General features: G+C 37.5%; 1 protein-coding gene across 1 annotated transcript in view; it reads left to right on the top strand.

Annotated features, from left to right (window-relative positions):
- The window catches only part of RGS5 (regulator of G protein signaling 5), a 192,439-nt gene extending 182,943 nt beyond the window's left edge, over positions 1-9,496 (top strand). Inside the window, exon 5 of the mRNA XM_089671527.1 lies at positions 1,111-9,496. Coding sequence (XP_089527653.1) covers positions 1,111-1,272 — 162 coding nt within the window. The 3' untranslated portion in view covers positions 1,273-9,496. The remainder of the gene's footprint in view (positions 1-1,110) is intronic.
- Positions 9,497-19,558: the final 10,062 nt, after the last annotated feature.

Genomic DNA, 19,558 nt, shown 5'->3' with positions numbered 1-19,558 from the left:
TTAATTGTATTACTAAGTGCCCTATCAGCTCTGGGAACATTGCACGCTTACCAATTGTATGGAATTCTACAGTTGCTGTTCCAATACTGCTTACATACCAGAACTAAAATACATGGTCTATGGTTGAAACAGTATGTGATACTTAGATACCTACAGTTTACAGGCTTGAAACCTAACTCTGCATTTGTAATTAATTGGTCTATATGCCTTTGGACATCCAGCAACAGCTTTGCCACTTTACCTGCCCCAAAACATACATTTAGTAATTTTAGGCTGATCACCAGACAAATAGTTAAATACGCGGTTTAAATACATATGGTAATCAAACTGAGAGTTGATGCTGTTTTGATTTCATTTAGGATTTTAATTTTGTGTCAGTGAACATTATGCCTGGTTTTGGGCTTTAAACAATACAGCTAGGTCAACTCCCTTCACTGCCCGGATCACACTGAAACACGGTGCAGGAAAGGTGTGTTCAGTGCATGTTTCCCGAACCATGATCAAAATTCATTGCCTTTGTGATCAACTGGTGACAATGCATTGTTAAGGAAACCCCAAATGCAGGTGCCAGATCACATGATACTGCAGTACCATGTGATTTGGTGTGGCACAATTTCCAAAAGTAGTGCATGCACTACGTTTGGTGCATTCTGGTGTGATTTCAGCTCATTCAAATGGGCAGCCAAATAACACTGTAGAGGAATGCAAAACTGCACATGAACCCAGTTCCCTGTTGCTTTGTGATTTTGGTTGGAACCGTCCCTAAAGGAACATTCACATCCCTCTGCTTGCTTATTCTATTTACATATATGCACTGATGCACACCCGATTGGTCCTCAGTGCTGCCCTTCCCTCTCCCCTAGTTTGAGTTGTATTGTACAGGACATACCAAGATGCTTATACAAAGAAATATACATCTGCTTACAAAATTTGTATTTATTAGTACAATTTATAGTGAATTTATATCTGAGTTAGTTTGCAATTTATATTTCCTTAAATTAGCTATGTCTAGCTTTATTTAAAGGGCATGCAAAGATAATTGTCAATGACCTTTGGTTTTTTTTTTGTTATAGTTACTTACCATTACCTTTCTTCTTTTTTTTTTTGCAGGTCAACATTGACCACTTCACCAAAGCAGTGACAATGAAGAATTTGGTGGAGCCATCATCCTCCAGCTTTGATTTGGCCCAGAAGAAAATTTTTGCTCTTATGGAGAAAGATTCACTGCCCAGATTCATCCGCTCAGAAATCTATCAAGAACTAGTGAAGTAGCAGCATGGTAGAGCTGTGCAGAGATCCCCAGCACTCAATAGTTTCCATATACCGATGTGCTGGTCGGTAATTTCTGCAGCTGCTTTTTCTAATGGCCTCTTTTAGTGACAATGTTATTGCCAAACTGTCCTGTGATATACAGATTATACAGCAAATAAATAATACTCAATAAATGAGATCAATTATAAAAGAATATTTGTTAAATAGGATATACCCTTTCAAGTTCCTATAATTATACAATGATTGCCTTGTATGGTAACTGTTCACCATATACACATAAGGTTTATTTCATTCCCTTCCCCTGTTCTAAATGTCTTTTATTAAAGTGGTAAATAGGTTCCCATGAAATCTATATTTTTTAATTCAAGGAGTCAAAAACTAAGGAACTATAAAGTAACATTAATTACATAATAAGGTAGCATACTTTAAATAGTATATGAATGATTAGTAAATTGAAGAATGCAAAATATGTTGCTAAATATCTCTTAGATGAGAACCATGACCAACTTTGATAGATTACAGTATTAGTGAAGTAATACAGAGTATAATTTTACAATTTGGTTCACTATTCCTAGTGATCCTTTTTCATTGCAATTAAAGTGGGGGTATAATCTTTGCATCTAATCAGATTATTTGTTGTATCATTGTAAAGTACAATAATGACAGCTGGAACATGAAAACTTTTCTTTTCCTTTTATTTTTAAAAGTGGATTCTCATGCGAAGACATCTTATACAGTAGAAAATTCAGAAGCCCATGGTTTCTCTTAACACTTTACATTGCAAGGAGTATTCCATTATAATTTGAGACCACTGACCATAAAGAACATTTATTAAATTCTACTGAGGCCTTTTCACTTTGTCACAGTAGTGCCACAATTATATTCTTGTTGTAAAACATTAGTCTCCTCTTTATTAATAAGCCCTCAGGACCTGCACAGAATGTAACAGTAAGTTATTTTTCTGAAGGCAATACTTACCTAAACAGGGCAGTAAGGAAGACACTCAGCCCCACGATAAGTATAAGCAACATTGGCATATGGTAAGGTTTTGGGAATGGGTTGAAAAGCTTACAGAAAGGTTTGATGGACAATTAATTGTGTCAGATGTACAGGGTAAACAAACTTTTTTCAGGAAGAGATGACAACTTATGTGGAATGGTTTTTGGACTTTGGGATAAAGGGCTGTATAGGTCACACTCAGCAGTGTAAGTGTTCCTTAATGGAAGTGAAATTACTTGAAGGGGGTTATAGGGATGTCTATTCCAGGAGGCTGGCTGTTAATTTGACATTTGAGGCTGTAAAAAACGAAGGCAAGATATTGCAAATAGGAAAAATATACTTTTGTATACATCTATACTTTTATATATATTTAAAATAAAATTCCCAAAGTATACCTGTCCCTGACCTTTTTGTTCTGTATGCACAACATAACCTTCTCTCTCATAGGTCAGTGGTAACAGTGGCAGGTGACCTAAAAAATAAATTAAATGAGTAATAGAGGTATTGCCCACATCAACCAATCTTGTTCTAGATCTGTTTGCAGAGTGAAAGGAAACATCTGATGATGATTGGTTTTTATGGGCAATGCAACCGATTTTTGACATTTTAGTAAATGCAACCCTCAGTCTCCAGGACCAAATAATTAGCAGAATGTACTCCCTAGTTTTGATGTGTAAAAGTGAAGAAGGCCCTATAGAAACATAACAATGTCCAATAACCAATAATAAGCATCTTCCCTATTAATAGATAAGATCAGAGTGCATTCCAAATACCTGAGTCAACAAATTAATACCATCCATCTCTGTAATGCAGAGAATGTTCTGGTTGGTCAGTATCATAAACCACATACCTTATCCTGTCTTCTGAGTTATGATAGGAACTTAAGCTAAATGTACAATGTCATCTATTCAATCTAAATAGTTTTATACAAAGTACAGGCTCTATATTTCAGTTACATGAGGGATCCTTTCTGTAAGGCAGGCAAAGGGCTTAGTCATATTTTTGCATATGCAACTTCGGACATCATCTGGGAAGCTATAGATAAACAGCTCAGGTTGTCATCCTTTAAAAGCAGACAAATACATAAAATTCCTTTAGAAGTCACTGCTCAGGCTTGGGATTGGTTGGTGAGATCAAGGATAATCTCTTTGTTCAGTTATGCTTTCCAAAAACATTGACACTAAGCAAAATACCAGCCTGAATTCTTTGGAAGGTGAACAACCTTCATCTTTTTTAGCATCCATTGTAGAAGCTATACTACCAAAAAGGACAATCCTGTAAAACTGTGTTTTTACACACACACATATATATATATATATATATATATATATATATATATATATATTACATAAAACCACTGCATACATTGCACATAGCTGACCAAAGCACTTTATATCTTTTATGCTAAATTTCGTAATTGGGCAGAAAATCTCATCTACCTACTATAAATCAATGGTGTAAGACCATGATGAAGAATCTTAGTCTTCATTATATGACAATATATTTATTATATATATAATTAACTAGTAATTTACAGTAAAAAGCGCAGCCTCGCATGTTAACAAGGACTACTTTGGATCACCTTATTACCACCTATAATACACAAAAGCTTCATTCTGTAGACTTAATTTAGCCATGAAATGACCTTCACAAACAATAAATACAGTTTGCCATGGTATAGTTTTAGAAATACATAGTTAATTCTGGACTTGCATAACTATTGGCCCTGTGGTGGCTGCCAGGTCTTCTACCCCCACTAAACTTTTTCTGTGTCAATATTTATTAGAGAAGCAAATCATAGCAGGGCATCTATGTGATTTGCATCACTGGCCAATGAAATTTATGACACAAGAAAGCCAGCAAAAAGTATGTACTTGCTCTCTTTAATACAGGACACATTGGCAATAACATAGTACAGTGCCATTATGCTAATGCTTTTGCTTAAACTTGTGTTATGGGATTTCTGCACAGCCCAGTAACCCATGAAATGAGTCAGTGTGTCTTGATATTGTTTATTTTTGCTGCATGGTATAAGCTGTATTCTTGCTTTGTAGGAGAATGTTGTTAATATCTTTTGCAAGTTCCACCATAAACCTTTGAGATGTATGTATGAGGATGAACCTCTCCTGTATTGCAGAACAAGAGTCTTACTGAAAAATAGTAAAACACTTTGGAAGTATATGGTTTCCATTTAATTAGCTGGTCTGTCATTTATTTCTGATTATGCCTAAATTAAATGTGGTCTTCTCTAAGCCTAGTAGAAGCAGCTATGATCTGGGTTTTTATAAAGTGGTTTTCAGTGAATTGTTGCTCATAGTGAATTTGTAGCCTAAAAAGTGGGCAATTGTTTGAAAGCCTGTTCCTCCCTGACGGGCACATTTTTTTAAATCAGGAAAAGTCTTAGATGTATTCTTATTAATAATCAATAGGTAGAGATGCTGGAACTTTCTTGTAACATGAGGCAATTGTCGAATCCACAAAATTGCTGCATTCACCTGTGTTGGATAAGATTATTTCACTTTAAATGATGTTATAATAAAACATGAACTATTAGTGAAATAGTTGAATGGGTTCGCAGCCGTAAGATGTATGTCAGCATATCCAGAAAAAAAAGTAGAGATGTTGTTTACAGTAACCAATCACAAGGTTTATTTTTTTGTATTTATATACTACTGGAATATAATTGGCTCTCATACACAACACCTTCGTTTCCTTTCATTCAGCCTATTTACAGGGCTTATTCTGTGGTTTTGTTAACAAGATATGTTTTGGGTGAACTGGAAATAGACAGAATAATTCTCCTGCCAGCCAGCATGAGACATCTGTCACAAAGGGTAAAGTAAATGACTTCAGAGTGCAATTAATAAAGGGACCTAAGAAAGGTAAACCATCAACTGTAATAATATTTCCATTTAAAATACATGTGCCCTTATATATTACTTTTTACTGTCACATAAGGGCTCACTCACATAGACATGAACCCCCCCCCCCCCCAAACTTTCAATTCTGTAAATTGTATAGTCTTTTTTTTAAAGGATCTGAATGCAGCAGTATTTTATGGTATGAGCCCATGTACACAGGCATCTTTACATCAGTAAAATTGCACTGTACAAGAATTAAAATAGAAAAATCTGTGTCTGTGGTCAGTCATTTATGTGTGAGCACATTAGAAAAGTGTAAATGCATGTACTTAGATAGACATGTAAATTGGAGTTAAAGGAGTGTAAGAATAAATCTGCGGATCTATACATAGCGCATCTAAAGGTGTGTTTATTAAAGCACTTTACTGATCATTAGATGCCTTTTTTATGCAGGATCTTGCTGTCATCCCCTGCCAGAAAGATCCTGTGTAGATATCAATAAATTCATTACGGCCATCTGCATGAGACCTAAGTCAGAAGTATGTCTTTAGAACAGATCATTGTATAAAAGGGTTACATTAGGTTCATTTTCTTGAGCTCGTATTGTGTAATATAAATTATAGAGTTCTTGCTTATTTTTTTTGCAGCAACTCGTACTGGTCTAATGTACATGAAGTGAAAGAAGAGAAAATAAATCAGAAAATATAATTTAATAACCTTCACTAGAAAAACAACATAAATAGTCTGATTGGTTGCTGAAGGCAACGCTTATACTTTTCCTGTACCCCAATTGGTTTTTGTTTTTTTTAAACATCAAAAAATTATCTTGGTGTTGTATCTATAGTCAAAAGTCAGAATTGTGATCTGAAAACTGTCCAATTTGCCTAAAAAATGTGTACCTTTCCTAGCAGAGATAAACCAATAAGACCAGGTTTATGGCAAACTTGGCCTCATGCAAGAGAAACAAGTGAAAGTGAGGTATCAGAGTTATGACTAGCAGCTAATGAAACACTTTTGTAATTTAATCCCTCTGGAAATATACTAAATATTTTATACAGTTCCACTGCTTGTGCTGAATGTGATATCTCAAATGGAGCCTTTCAGCCAGAGGGAATCATTGAAGGACACTGGTTTCATTTTTCTTAGACTAAGGTAAAATGGGGTTTAAATTGTTAGTGCAATATTTTGGTCCCCAGAAATATTGGGTTCCCATAAAAATCCAAAACAGTGAAAGATGTATTTGATGGAATTTTTTGCACACTCCTGTCCTAGAAAAGGATTTTCAGTTGTTACAGCATCTCCTACATAATATATATTAGCAGCGCTATCACCTTGCATAACCTTTGATTTATACAAAATATTCATTAAGACTTCTTCAGTATATACATTATCTGCACTTAGGTGAGGATAATTATGTGCTTGTAGACTTCCTTGCAACAGTTTCATTAATTACTGTCTCCAGGACAGCCAAAAGCAAGTATTTTTTTTTTATGTGGATTCATCTTGAGAAACTAATTACTGTACACCTACATGTCATGGTGATGTGATGGATATTTTCTTTGGAAAAAAAGAGATTGCTTTCAAATTATACCTTGGTATTGCTTTATTAAATTTGGGTAAGATGCATTACACAAAATGTATTTCCTATCTTGGAACATTTTGTTTTACTCCTTAGCCAAAACGATCTAATAAGTAGATACAATATAGGGAAACCAATATCATGTTTCATAATTATGAGCACATCCCTTTTGCTTATACTTTTGGAAGGATAAATCTAGTCTTCACATCCTGACGAGGGTGGGGGCTTAATATGGAAATATGGTTAGGCAAAAAAGAAGAACAAATTAAATGTCCTGAATTTAGATATTCAGACGTTGGCAGGTATACCGTATTCAAAAGCTGTACCATGCCAGAGTTTTCTTGATGTCATGGTGACCCTGGCAAGTATACAAGCCAGGGACTTTTGACTGTCCTGTGACTTTCATAATCTGCATACTTGTTCTGGATTAGTAACTATAAACATCAAAGCTAGTGGGACAGTACAACCGCTATGCAACAAGCATTTTCAGAGGTGGGTCACCAATGGCAAACCCCTTTTTTCTTTAAGTATAACATTTCCATTAAAAATACAACTGTGCACTGGAAACAAAATTCACAAAACAATTATATTGATGTAGACTAGAACTGGATTGGCAGGTCAGGATTGAGATTTTGATGCTGCTCATCTTCAGGTCAAAGGCAGACAATCCTATTCAAAATTTAGAAGCAAGTGGGATAATTTAATGTCCAAGAGCAAGCCTGTTTGACGGTAACCAGGAAAGAACAACATCCACAACTCTAAGAACATAAATTAAAACAAGGCGCCAGCTGTAAAATGTCCAGGCTCCAGGGATCTTGTTTAAATCTTCCCACAGAGGTTCAGTGAAATCCATTTTTTCAGGTTTTATTTATCATTTTGATGTATAAATGAATATTATCATAGTGTTTGCATGTGTCCCTTTGAGAGATTTGGCTACAATTAGGAGAAGATTTAACATAGCTATGATGTTCAGCATCGATGTAAAAGTCAGTTGTAAGAATCAGAGCAGATCACGTGTATTCCATTGCTTCATATATCAGTAGGAACTGCCAGATTATTTCTTGGATAACAAAATGTTCCCCTTGAAATATCTGTCCATAAGAATACCTAAAAAGGTCACAGAAAGTTTCTATGTTATGTTTTTTTCTGTTGCTATGCAACCACTAAGCGTCTAAAAGAGAACAGCTAGCTGGTGCACCATTGTAGAATCCATATAGTCTTGGTTTAGGCAAAATATTGGAACACAGAAAATTGTCCTACCTGTGTATCTCTTTCCTGAGTTGATTTGATCATAGATTATTCTCCGTGAACCCATAGTCAAATCAAATATTCTTGATTATTGCACAAACAGTCTTATTTAATAAATAAGTATAAGAAGCAATGATTAAAACAACTGACAGCAATCAATCAGATGATTTCTGATTGCTAATGAAAATTTTAGAGATCGCATTTCATATATTTATAGAAATACCTAAGATTTTGCATTTGCAAAGTTTTAAGCCAGTGTTAGGAAACAGTGAAAGCACCATGCATTCAGTTTCATTTTGGGGGTTTAAAGCTGAAGTTTATTCTGTTTATATTTTTCCTACCCTGGTTCCTCCCTCCCCCCTCAACAACATGCAAATGAAGTATTTTAAATAAAACCTTTTTACATAGCACATATTATTTTAGACCCAAAGATGTTATTACTGGATCTCTATACTTATCTGTGCAAAGCAGGCAGACTGGAAAAACAAAGATCATGGCTGGTGGTAGGTCCTAGCAGGGCTCCTCTAAAGACCCTTCAGCTCAGATGTAAGCAGCGGGCTGGCAATTGGGGGGTGTTATACAATTAATAAACTGCCTTGATGTTTGGATGTCAGTCTTGAGGAGTGGATGTACCTAAGCAAGCTTCATTTATATGCAGACTGCCCTAGGCAATGCCCGCATGTGATGCTGATCCTCCATGCTTGAAAACCAGTGGGCTGGGGAGGAAAAGCACTAAATGATGTTGGATGACAGTGTTCAGTGAAATCAGTTTAAGCAATTTCAGTATAAGAGAGGAATCTGTACAACTGTGCAAAGCTGGAGGTAAGACAGAAGTTCCACTTTTAAACTCATAATGGGAGTATTGACTGTCATCAAGCTGCTAGCAGGCTTCAGCTGGTGCTCAGTGCTACTGTTATGGTATGTTTACCACCCCCCAAACTGTTGCCAAAGAGTTATTTAAAGGCTTTAAGAAAGCTGCTCAAAGCTTGCTAAATGCTTTGCAATGCCTTTCTTTACACACTGGCCCTTCACAAGCTGAAACCTGTGTGTGTATAAACCTAAAAACTCTTAATCTGTAAGAATGATAGTGGATAGATTAGTAGTTACAGACTTTAAACAGCCACTAAACACATGGTAATTATGACCATACTAGTGACATGTATTCAGTGATCAGTTGCCCACCATTGAACAATTGTACAGTCATTCTACTTGTACAGTTTACACAATAGTGAGCCTTTTGTTCATTCATTCACTACTCTTAGCAATTAAATGTTAGCAAATTAGGAAGGAAATCATTGGTGTAGGTCCAGCCTTTATGTAAATCTGTGTTCAGTAGTTCATTAACAAAATGTACTTAACATGGCAAAGAGGTGTACAGTAAGAGTCCCTCTGAATTTCCCATCTCTGCTGTCCTAGGGCAGGATGTGATGGTGCTTTGATGCATGGATATGTTTATTTGGATATACATCTTTATACTTACTTGCCTAAACATATATAACCTCTGTAATGTTGCACCTGAAATAAATAGTAACTACTAGTCCTGTGTTTGCGTGATCAGTGCTTACAGAGATCAAAGTCTACCTAGTTTTTCACAGTAGTGATAAGATGATCTAAATTGGTTTGTGTGTAGCTGTTCATGTCTGAGATGAATGAGACAATAAATGGATTTATGGAACTGTTGGTGTGAGTTGTTATACCACTTAGGACCTCACCCATCTGTATACTCAATATTGATAGACTGTTCCATGGCCATATAAAACATAGGGGTGCAGGATGAGCTCTACCAAGGAATCTATTTAAGTATTTTGGTATCCTTTTATGAAACAGAGATCAGCGGCGATCCTGAGGATCGTTGCTGATCTCCGATCATTAGTGGTTTAGGAAACAGAGATGATCAGTGGAGAACATGTTCTCCGCTGAGCATCTCAGCACACAGATGGCCAGTATATGAAGGAGCAATGTCAGCCCTTCACTGGCGATCTGTGTTCTCCCTCCAGATTCTCCAGCTCAGAGCTGGAGAATCACAGGAACCGCAAACGAAGCAGCGGTAATTTACCTCTGCTTAGTAAACGGTGTTTGACTGATCTCCTTCTTTAATCTCGCAAGATTATAGTAAAAGCAGCCGTTTTCCAGCGTTCAAAGCGTTTGTAGATTGCTTCTCTCTTCATTCGGAGAAGTGATCTACACTGCTTCATATAAAGGCATTCAGGGGAGAACTGTCTCCTCTGAGAATGCCGGAGAACTGAGCAGCGGTCATTTACGACTGCTTGATAAAAGGACACCTTTATGGGGAAAGCAAAGCCACAAATTCTTTTCAAGCAAGATTTGCTTGACTTTTTTGTCATTTTTCCTTCCAGCTAAAAAAATTTTTCTAATTGTACATTAAGCCGCACATCTCAGTGCTCAATTTTGGCATGACATGAGTGCAAATTGCAAAGTAGTTACATCATCCCTGGCTAGCCAATAAAGATGGCCTAAGACTCCAGACCAGGGGCGGACTGACCAGTCGAGCACTCGGGCACTGCCCGAGGGCCCGGGGTCAGTAGGGGGCCCTATAAAATGCCCCTGGTACCTTTTATAGGCTTTTGTGGGTGTGCTTTGAGTGTGGGCAAGGACACAGGGGCCCCATGATCCCCTATTGCCCGGGGGCCCCATGAGTTGTCAGTCCACCCCTGCTCCAGACCCAGAAGAAGAGAAAGAGCACATGAGAGCAATGATGGCAGATCAATGAGAGGAAACCCAACATTGGACCAATAGAGGATGGAGCTTTGGGAGGTATTGTAAGTCTCCCATAATGAGCAAATATGCTGTGCTTCCTTGCACATTATGGTGATAGCTCTGGGGACTATTCCCAATGTGGTTCTGCTTTAAGCAGCTTACTTAAGCAATTTTAAGATGTAGGTGAAATTGCAGCTCTGCTTTTCCTAATGATCATGCAATAAGCCACAGCCACCAATCAGATTTCAGATTACTAAAGTAAAATACTGAGTAAATTTGGATTAGTTGGTTTAATGCACTTTATATTTAATTTGTTGAATAAGCATTAAAAACTGTAAAGCTAAACTTCAGGCAGATATAATAATACAATAAACCCTGTTAAGTATTCATTAAAGAATAAATACAACTAGAGAAAGTTTCTATACAACAAACAAAAAGTGAATACTGGTATTTTTATTGCACACATGATTGAAAACAAAGCTTAGAAAATATACAGTTGCAAGAAAAAGTATGTGAACCCCTTGGGATTACGTGGAGGTTTGCATGAATTGGGCATAAAATGTGCTCTGAACGTCATCTAAGTCACAACAATAGAAGAACACAGGCTGCTGAACATAATACTACACAAACATTAGATGTTGCCATGATTTAATTGCACATAACATGTAAACATTCACAGTGCAGGGAGGAAAAAGTATGTGAACCTTTGGACTTAATAACTGGTTGACCCTCCTTTGGTAGCAATAACCTCAACCAAACGTTTCCTGTAGTTGCAGATCAGACCTGCACAACGATCTGGAGTCATTTTGGACCACTCTTCTTCACAAAACTGTTTCAGTGTAGCAATATTCTTGGGATGTCTGGTGTGAATCGCTCTCTTAAGGTCATGCCACAGCATTTCAATTGGGTTGAGGTCAGGACTCTGACTGGGCCACTCCAGAAGGCGTATTCTGTGCTGTTGCAGCCATTGTTTTGTTGAATTACTTGTATGCTTTGGGTCATTGTCCTGTTACATCACCCATCCTCTGTGGAGCTTCAGTTGGCGGAAAGATGGTCGTACGTTTTCCTGCAAAATGTCTTGATAAACTCTGGAATTCATTTTCCCATCAATGACAACAATCCGTCCAGGCCCTGAGGCAGCAAAGCAGCCCCAAACCAAGATGCTCCCTCCGCCATGTTTTACAGTGGGGATGAGGTTTTGATGTTGGTGTGCTGTGCCTTTTTTTCTCCACACATAGTGTTGTGTGTTCTTCCCAAACAACTCAATCTTGGTTTCATCTGTCCACAGTATATTTTGCCAGTAGTACTGTGGAACATCCAGGTGCTCTTTTGCAAACTTCAAACGTGCTGCAATATTCTTTTTGGACAGCAATGGCTTCCTCCGTGGTGTCCTCCCATGTACTCCATTCTTGTTTAATGTTTTCCTTATTGTAGATGTGTCAACAAAAATGTTAGCATGTGCCAGAGATTTCTGTAGCTCTTTAGCTGACACTCTGGGATTCTTCTTTACCTCATGCAGCATTCTGCGCTGTGCTCTTGCAGTCATTTTTACAGGACGACCACGCCTAGGGAGAGTAGCAACAGTGCTAAACTTTCTGCATTTGTAGACAGTCTGTCTTACCGTGGACACATGAACATCAAGACTTTTGGAGATACTTTTGTAACCCTTTCCAGCTTCATGCAAGTCAACAATTCTTGATCGTAGGTCTTCTGAGAGCTCTTTTCTGCGAGGCATGGTTCACATCAGACAGTGCTTCTTGAAACCAGTAAACCCAAAACAGGTGTGTGTTTTTTAAGGGCAGGACAGCTGTCAGCAACACATCCAATATCATCACACTGATTGGAGTCAAGGTTGGCTCACTCCTGGCTCCAATTAGCTCTGGGAGAAGTCATTAAGCTAGGGCCTCACATACTTTTTCCTCCCTGCACTGTGAATGTTTACATGTTATGTGCAATAAACCATGGCAACATCTAATGTTTGTGTAGTATTATGTTCAGCAGACTGTGTTCTTCTATTGTTGTGACTTAGATGACGTTCAGAGCACATTTTATGCCCAATTCATGCAAAACTCCACGTAATCCCAAGGGGTTCACATACTTTTTCTTGCAACTGTATATGTTTGTTTTATACAAATATTTAAACATTTCATATATTTAGTACATGTATATACTGTACATTTAAGATCATTTGTAGTAATGGGGTAATTAACATAATTACATTCCCCTTCTCATCCCACATACACCACTTGTCCTCATACACATAATTGTTATTTTAGACAAAATTGCATGCTCATAGTAATACAGAGTTGTGGTGGTGAATGGGGGATGCACTATTGATGCCCTTTGCAAACTTTGCTTCTTCAGGATAAATAAAAGAGAATACAAGTAACAAAGTTCACCCCAGAATAGTAATATTCATTAGTCCATGGTCTTCATTGGTTCACAGGATAAAAAAAGGAGTAAGGTCCCAATGAACAATCCGGGGTGTCCACTAGAAAAATAGGAGAGGCGGGAGAGCCCTTATAGTGTAGTATGTATCTTACGATTATTAGTCCATGCAATGTTGGTTTAAATAGAAATAATGATTATAGTTACATACTGTAGTTGGTAGGGTTGAATAAAGACACCAGTCCATCCATTTCAACTTGTGTGGGTGTGTGTGTGCTCTTGTCAAAAGTCATATCCCATATTCCTGTATATTGTGCTCACTAAGATGCCCATTTAAGTGTATTTTAAACTTTCAATAGTTCCTGCCTTCACCATCGATTGTGGAAGGGAGTTCCACATCCTTGCTGTCCTGACAGTGAAAACCCACTACGCAGTTTAAGGTTAAAGTGCTTCTCCAATTTCATTGAGTGGCCCCATGTCTTCTTATTCCCTGAGAGTGAATAGTTTATTTCCTATGCTAGAATCACCATTGAGTTATATGTATATCACTATCATATCTCATCTCAAGCATCTCTTTTCCAGGGAGAATAAGTTTAATGTTATTAGTCATTCCTCTCAAGTGAGGTCCTCCAGTCCCCTAATTAACTTTGTTGCCCTTCTCTGGACTCTCTCCACCTCCAGCACATCCTTCCTGAGGATTGGTGACTAGAACTGGATGGCATACTCCAGATGTGGCCGAACCAGAGTTTTATAAAGTAGCAGGATTATAGTTTTATCTTGAGTAAATACCCTTTTTTATGCATGATAATATTCTGCTAGCTTTGCTTGCTGAAGCGTGGTATTGCATGCCCTTGCTGAGTCTGTCATCCACTAGGAGCCCCAGGTCCTTTTCCATCCTGGATTCCTCCAGAGGTTCTTCCCCAAGTGAATAACTTGCATTAATATTTTTAGCTTCAAGTGCATTACTTTACATTTTTCAACATTAAACCTCATTTACCATGTATTTGTCCACCTCTTTATTTTATTGAGGTTTTCTTGTAAAGTTTCTATATCCCTCTGTGAAGTCGTTGCCCTGCTTAGTTTTGTATTGTCGGCAAACATCAAGACTGAGATATTTATACCAACCGTTATATCATTTATGAATGAATTAAACAGAATTGGTCCCAGGACAGAGCCTTGGAGCACTCCACTTACCACTCCAGACCAGCTTGAGTACACGCTATTTATCGCCACCCTATGAATGCACCCCTGTAACCAATTTTCTATCCTTGTACAAACCCTATGGTCTATGCCTGCTGACCTCAGTTTGTAAATTAAGCATTTATGCTTAACTGTATCAAATGCTTTTGCAAAATCCAGGTAACCCACATCCACAGGCCTTTCCTTATCTAGATGGCAGCTCACTTCCTCATAGAATGTTAACAGATTGGGTCGACAGAACATAAAGCAATGCTGATTACTACTAATAATACTGTTTTCATCAGCAAAATCTTGGATATAGTCCTTTATTATCCCTTCCAATATTTTACATACAATCGATGTTAGACTGACTGGCCTATAGTTTCCAGGAATAAATCCCTTTTTTAAATATTAGTACCACATTGGCACTTCTCCAATCCACTGGTACCATTCCTATCAGTGTGCTTTCCATAAAAATTAGGAATAGTGGTCTGGCTATAACCTGATTGAGTTCTTTGAGGACACTCGGATGTAATTTATTTGCGTTAAGCTTTTCAAGTCTTTTTTGACACTAGCTTCTGGTAGCCACAAGTGTACACTCTGTGATGCGTTACTAATGATACAGTCTTGATTACTATACCCCTCCTTTTCCTTAGTAAAAACTGAGGAGAAGAACGCATATAGTAACTTAGTGAGGTTGCCATAACTCAATTTAGTAGAACATGTAACCTTCCATGGGTGCAAGTGAAGAATACCCCTGTCTCCATGCAAAATAGGGTTGGTCCTGTCAATGCCTCAGGGATCCCAGTACTAGGTCCTCAGAAGGGACATCAGTAGGTGTTGCATTTGTAGTTAGAGAGAAAGAGAAAAATCCACTGATGATACTTTATTTCACCAAACATTTAACAAGTGTACACAGACACCCTCCAGTGTAGCAAGAAACCAGGAAGGGCAGAACAACTGTGTATCACATTTAAACAGAGGACATGGCATGAGCCACAAAACACATCTTTGATGAAATAAAGTAACTTGATGTTCGTCAATTGCAATGACTTTAATTCATCTCTAGACACATGATATTACATATCTGTACGAGCACTTCTGCCGTTTGAACCACAGATGTTTTTTTCTTTTTCTCCTTAACTACACTACAGAATAGGCCTTTCTGATCAGCTTCTCAACCCAGTGTCCCATTCACAAAAGAAATAGAATAAATCACCTGAAGTACTACAAAGGTACAAGCCCAGGACTCTGGATTCTCAAAGCATAATATGTATGTTCAGTTTTCAGCAGTGTGAAACAGCAAGAAGAGGTCTCAGGCTGCTTTCTGAGCTTCACTGATGTAGAGGGTCAGTGGAGCCCAGAAATCTGCTGGAACCCAACTAAGAAGATGACTGTTCAGCTGCTCTTTTATCTCTTGCACTGTGGGCTTTATTGTCCCCTACAGAAATCTAATAGAGCCTTATGCCAACATCTACCCCCTTTTGAAGTGTGTTTTATATATATATATATATATATATATATATTATAATATACCATTTTTATGGGCATTTTTACATATTCATGTTGTACTTACGTCTGAACACAGAGTTTGGCAGACATCAAAATGTCACTATAGTCTACACCTATTGTTCTATCAAGCCTTGTCTAGTCTGGTGAAAACCTATTTCAGTTTTAAATGTTCACTTGCTGAAAAGGGGGGAGCTTTCTACAATATGTTTTACTCCACCAGTACAGTCAGTTTAAAAATATTTCCTATCCAGTTTAGAAAATCTGAAATGTTAGTTGACAGTTTACATTACGTTAACCCTGGTATAATTGTAATCCATAATTTGTGATGGATGCACACTTGAAAAAACTTTTCTAAATGTGATATTATTGCTTTTTTGACATCCAAAATAATAATTTGGCTCTGGCTCTACCACTAATAAAGAACTTTAGGATTGCACCAATCCTGCATGGTGTTATGGTACCAACTAGAGCAAACCATAATATGTTACATACTATGATTTAGGTGCCACAGCAAGGTTTTGGTGCCATAGCTACAATTTTGGAAAATCATTTTTTTTCTGTGCAGCCTTAAAGTAGAATATCGAGCAAATATAAAGTTACAAATTCATGCCACTCTGTGTTCAGTAATGCATAATTAATTGTACTTTTTTCAAATGCAAGCAATGTAAGTACCTGCATTTTACTTGATATCATCCTCTTACAGTCCTTGTAGAACAGAGGCCAGACTGGGGGAACAAAAAGCAGCACAAAGAGCCAATCGGTTGTGCTGCAGTGCGCACATGCTAACAAAGGACATGCTGATGGGAGGAGAGAGCAGGGTGACAGATGGGCTCATCAGTCTGCCAATTCTTCCTTCACTGTCGAGTCACAGGCTGGGGGAAGGACAAGACCTGTGTATGTTACTTAACTGCATAGGAAAAAAACGAATTGGGCTGTACTGTGTTTCAGATCTGTAAATATCAGGAATGGATGAACAAAAATATAAAACTTTCTTTGGCATGTATAACAGCTCTCTTATATGTATGTATTTCATCTGCGTATTTAGCCATGTGCCTTGAGTTCAGCTGGGAAGCTGTATTTTAGCCATTACATAACTTCACAGCCATAAACCCCTTGGTCTCTACACAGTAAGTTGCACACTTCTTTTTCTTTACAGACATTTTATTAAAAATGGTTTAGATTTTTAAGAATTATCAAGTTTATAGCACAGAATAATATTCCAAACATTCCTTTACTTCATTCCTTCTTTTGATTTGTCATAGTTGCAAGCATTAGGTTCTGAAAAAGCATTAGCATATTTCAGATTCTTCTCCGTGCTGAGTAAATAGAAAAGTGCCAAAGGATTTGACCAGGGATAACGTTTAGCTCATTCTCTCAGTTAATTAGTTAGCATTTTATTTCCATAATCTTTCAGTATTGTTTATGTATTTGTTTTAGTATGGAGGGAAAAATGTGAACAGTCTGCCATTTTGTTTTATAGTTTTTGGCCACCTCTAAAATCCTAAATTCAGCTAAAAATTTTATTTTGCTTTGGAACGAGAGAAAAATTCGAGTTTATGCCATTTCATAGACATTTGTGTCCCTATTAAGGGACAATATTTTTTCGTACTAAAGTGGGAAAGGGGCAATATTTTTACTTTTTTTTTTTTTGTGTGTCTGTGCCTTTTTATTCTGGTGATGACCAATTCATCCATTTCTGTTACCAGTGTCAAAGGGAGAAAATACATTTTTGGAAACAATGGAGTCACAGATAGAAATAAAAAAACAAAATAGAGTTAGGCTGGCCATGTAATGTTTTTGTTTTGGTTCAGCCAGTGGGCTAAAAAAAAAAAACAAAAAAAAAAAAAACCTCCCAGATTTCCCCCAGCTTTTCCACTTTCCAACACATCCCTATGACAGCAGCCAATCAAACAATTGACTTCTGTTGAGCAGAGACTGCCACACACTGGCTGAAATTTGTCCGGTACCTGCTGGCTGAATTTCTATCAGTGTATAGCCAGCCTAAAATGTATCTATGGTCAATATGTAAGATCGTATATTCATTTCCACATTGTATTTCAATTAATATTATTCTGATTGATCTTGAAGTTTGTAAACTTTATTTGGCTAGATCTCCACACACCTACGTCCTTGAATTCTGTGACTTGTATGCACTATGGCCTGTGAGTAGACACTGTTGTGTCACACAAGCCATGGAGCCTGCCTTCTGAACTAAAGAGTTGCTATTTCCTAATGTTCAGGAGGGAACTTAGACTTCCAACTGAGCTCCTGCAGGGCATCTACATTGTTGGCATTATTCATCAAAGTCATTAGAAATATGTGGCTTGTCTGAAAGATACCCTCAACTCTACTTACAATTTAGATGAAGAAAACACAGCTTGAATAAACAAAGGGAACAAAAAAGGATTTGATCTCCATGTGAGTAACAGGGATCTGAAACCAGGTGACCAAGTCTTGCTGCAGAACTTGGGAGCATCTGGAAAGCATAAGCTGGCTGGTAGATGGCAGATGGATATTTTTACAATGGTGAACAAATTGCCTGGGATCCCAGTTTATAAATATAAAGGGACCAAAAGGCAAGATGAATGCCTGGCATAGAAATCATTTGCTGTCTATTCCTCAAGTCACCTTGCCTACACTGGAAGATCAGAGAGAGTCTCAAGCATGCAGACTGGGAGAAGAAGATTCTAAGAAGCCTATGGCATAGGCAGGAACAGGCAGATAACTTGTTCCTATGTGCACTTCAAGTCTACCTCTGCACAGTTAGAATCATGGGACCTCTGTACCCCAACTCTTCTGATGGTAACAGTGCAGGTCCACATTGCTGGACCAAAAAAACAAAGTAAGCATTGTTGATGTGTCATTGTGTAAACCTGAAAATCTGCCATGCAGAAACATCCATTCATCATGAAGAGAGGTCCATAGATAGCCATTGACAGTTGTCTAATCAGTGGAAAGGGCTTCTTGAAGGTGAAGATTGTCAGCATGATCATTAATGTAGAATTACATAACACTGCAAGATTTTTTTTTAATGAGAAAAAGATTTGCATATCAGTACCCCACCCTATAACTCCCAGGCTCCTCCAATACCTTCTAAATTTTTGTGGCCCAGGATATTGGGTTACACACCACACAGGCAAAAAACAAAAAGATTAGTGTTGAATTTGTAGTGTGGAAATGATAACCTCAGTGAAAGAAAGGGGTCAAGGGATCTAAGATTTGTATTTGGACCCAATTCTATCCCCTACCCTGCTTTGTACACAGGAGATGTTTTGGAAAATGCTAGTGCTATTCAGAAGGTTTGAACATAGTTGATTTCAGTGCTGATGTCATGTACTAGTATGTGATGCTTTATATTTATATAGTTGGATAGTGTTACACTGATCTGGCAGAAGCCCAAAATGAGTGTGGGGGTTAACGTCTCAGGCCATAGATCACTTCTCAATAATGCATTTCCGTTTGTTTACATTGCCATTGTCTATAAATTGTTATTTTTTCATAGCATAAATCGTGATTAGGAAATTAAAAGACATATCAATCAAGACTGAACTATCAGCAAACTAAATTGATTCACTATCTTGAATCAATCTGTACAGATGCTGAAAGGAAACTTGTCTAGACAGAAATATTTATACTGCCTCTACTAACCTCTCTTCCAATTTTTTTTCTTTTTGCTCGGCTCTCATGCTTATGCTTTGGGTTCAATACAATCTGAGTTACTGCTTCTGAATAAGTACAGAGAAAAGGAATTCTGACTTTTATTTTCTGCTTACTTGTCCAGGTGACCCAGAAGTATGTAAGT

This window comes from Staurois parvus, unplaced genomic scaffold (genome assembly GCF_062004578.1).
Source record: "Staurois parvus isolate SC_StPar_1 unplaced genomic scaffold, SC_StPar_1.0 ptg000106l, whole genome shotgun sequence".
NCBI lineage: Eukaryota > Metazoa > Chordata > Amphibia > Anura > Ranidae > Staurois > Staurois parvus.
Note: the sequence above shows the minus strand (reverse complement) of the source record. Positions and strands in the feature narration are given on the sequence as shown.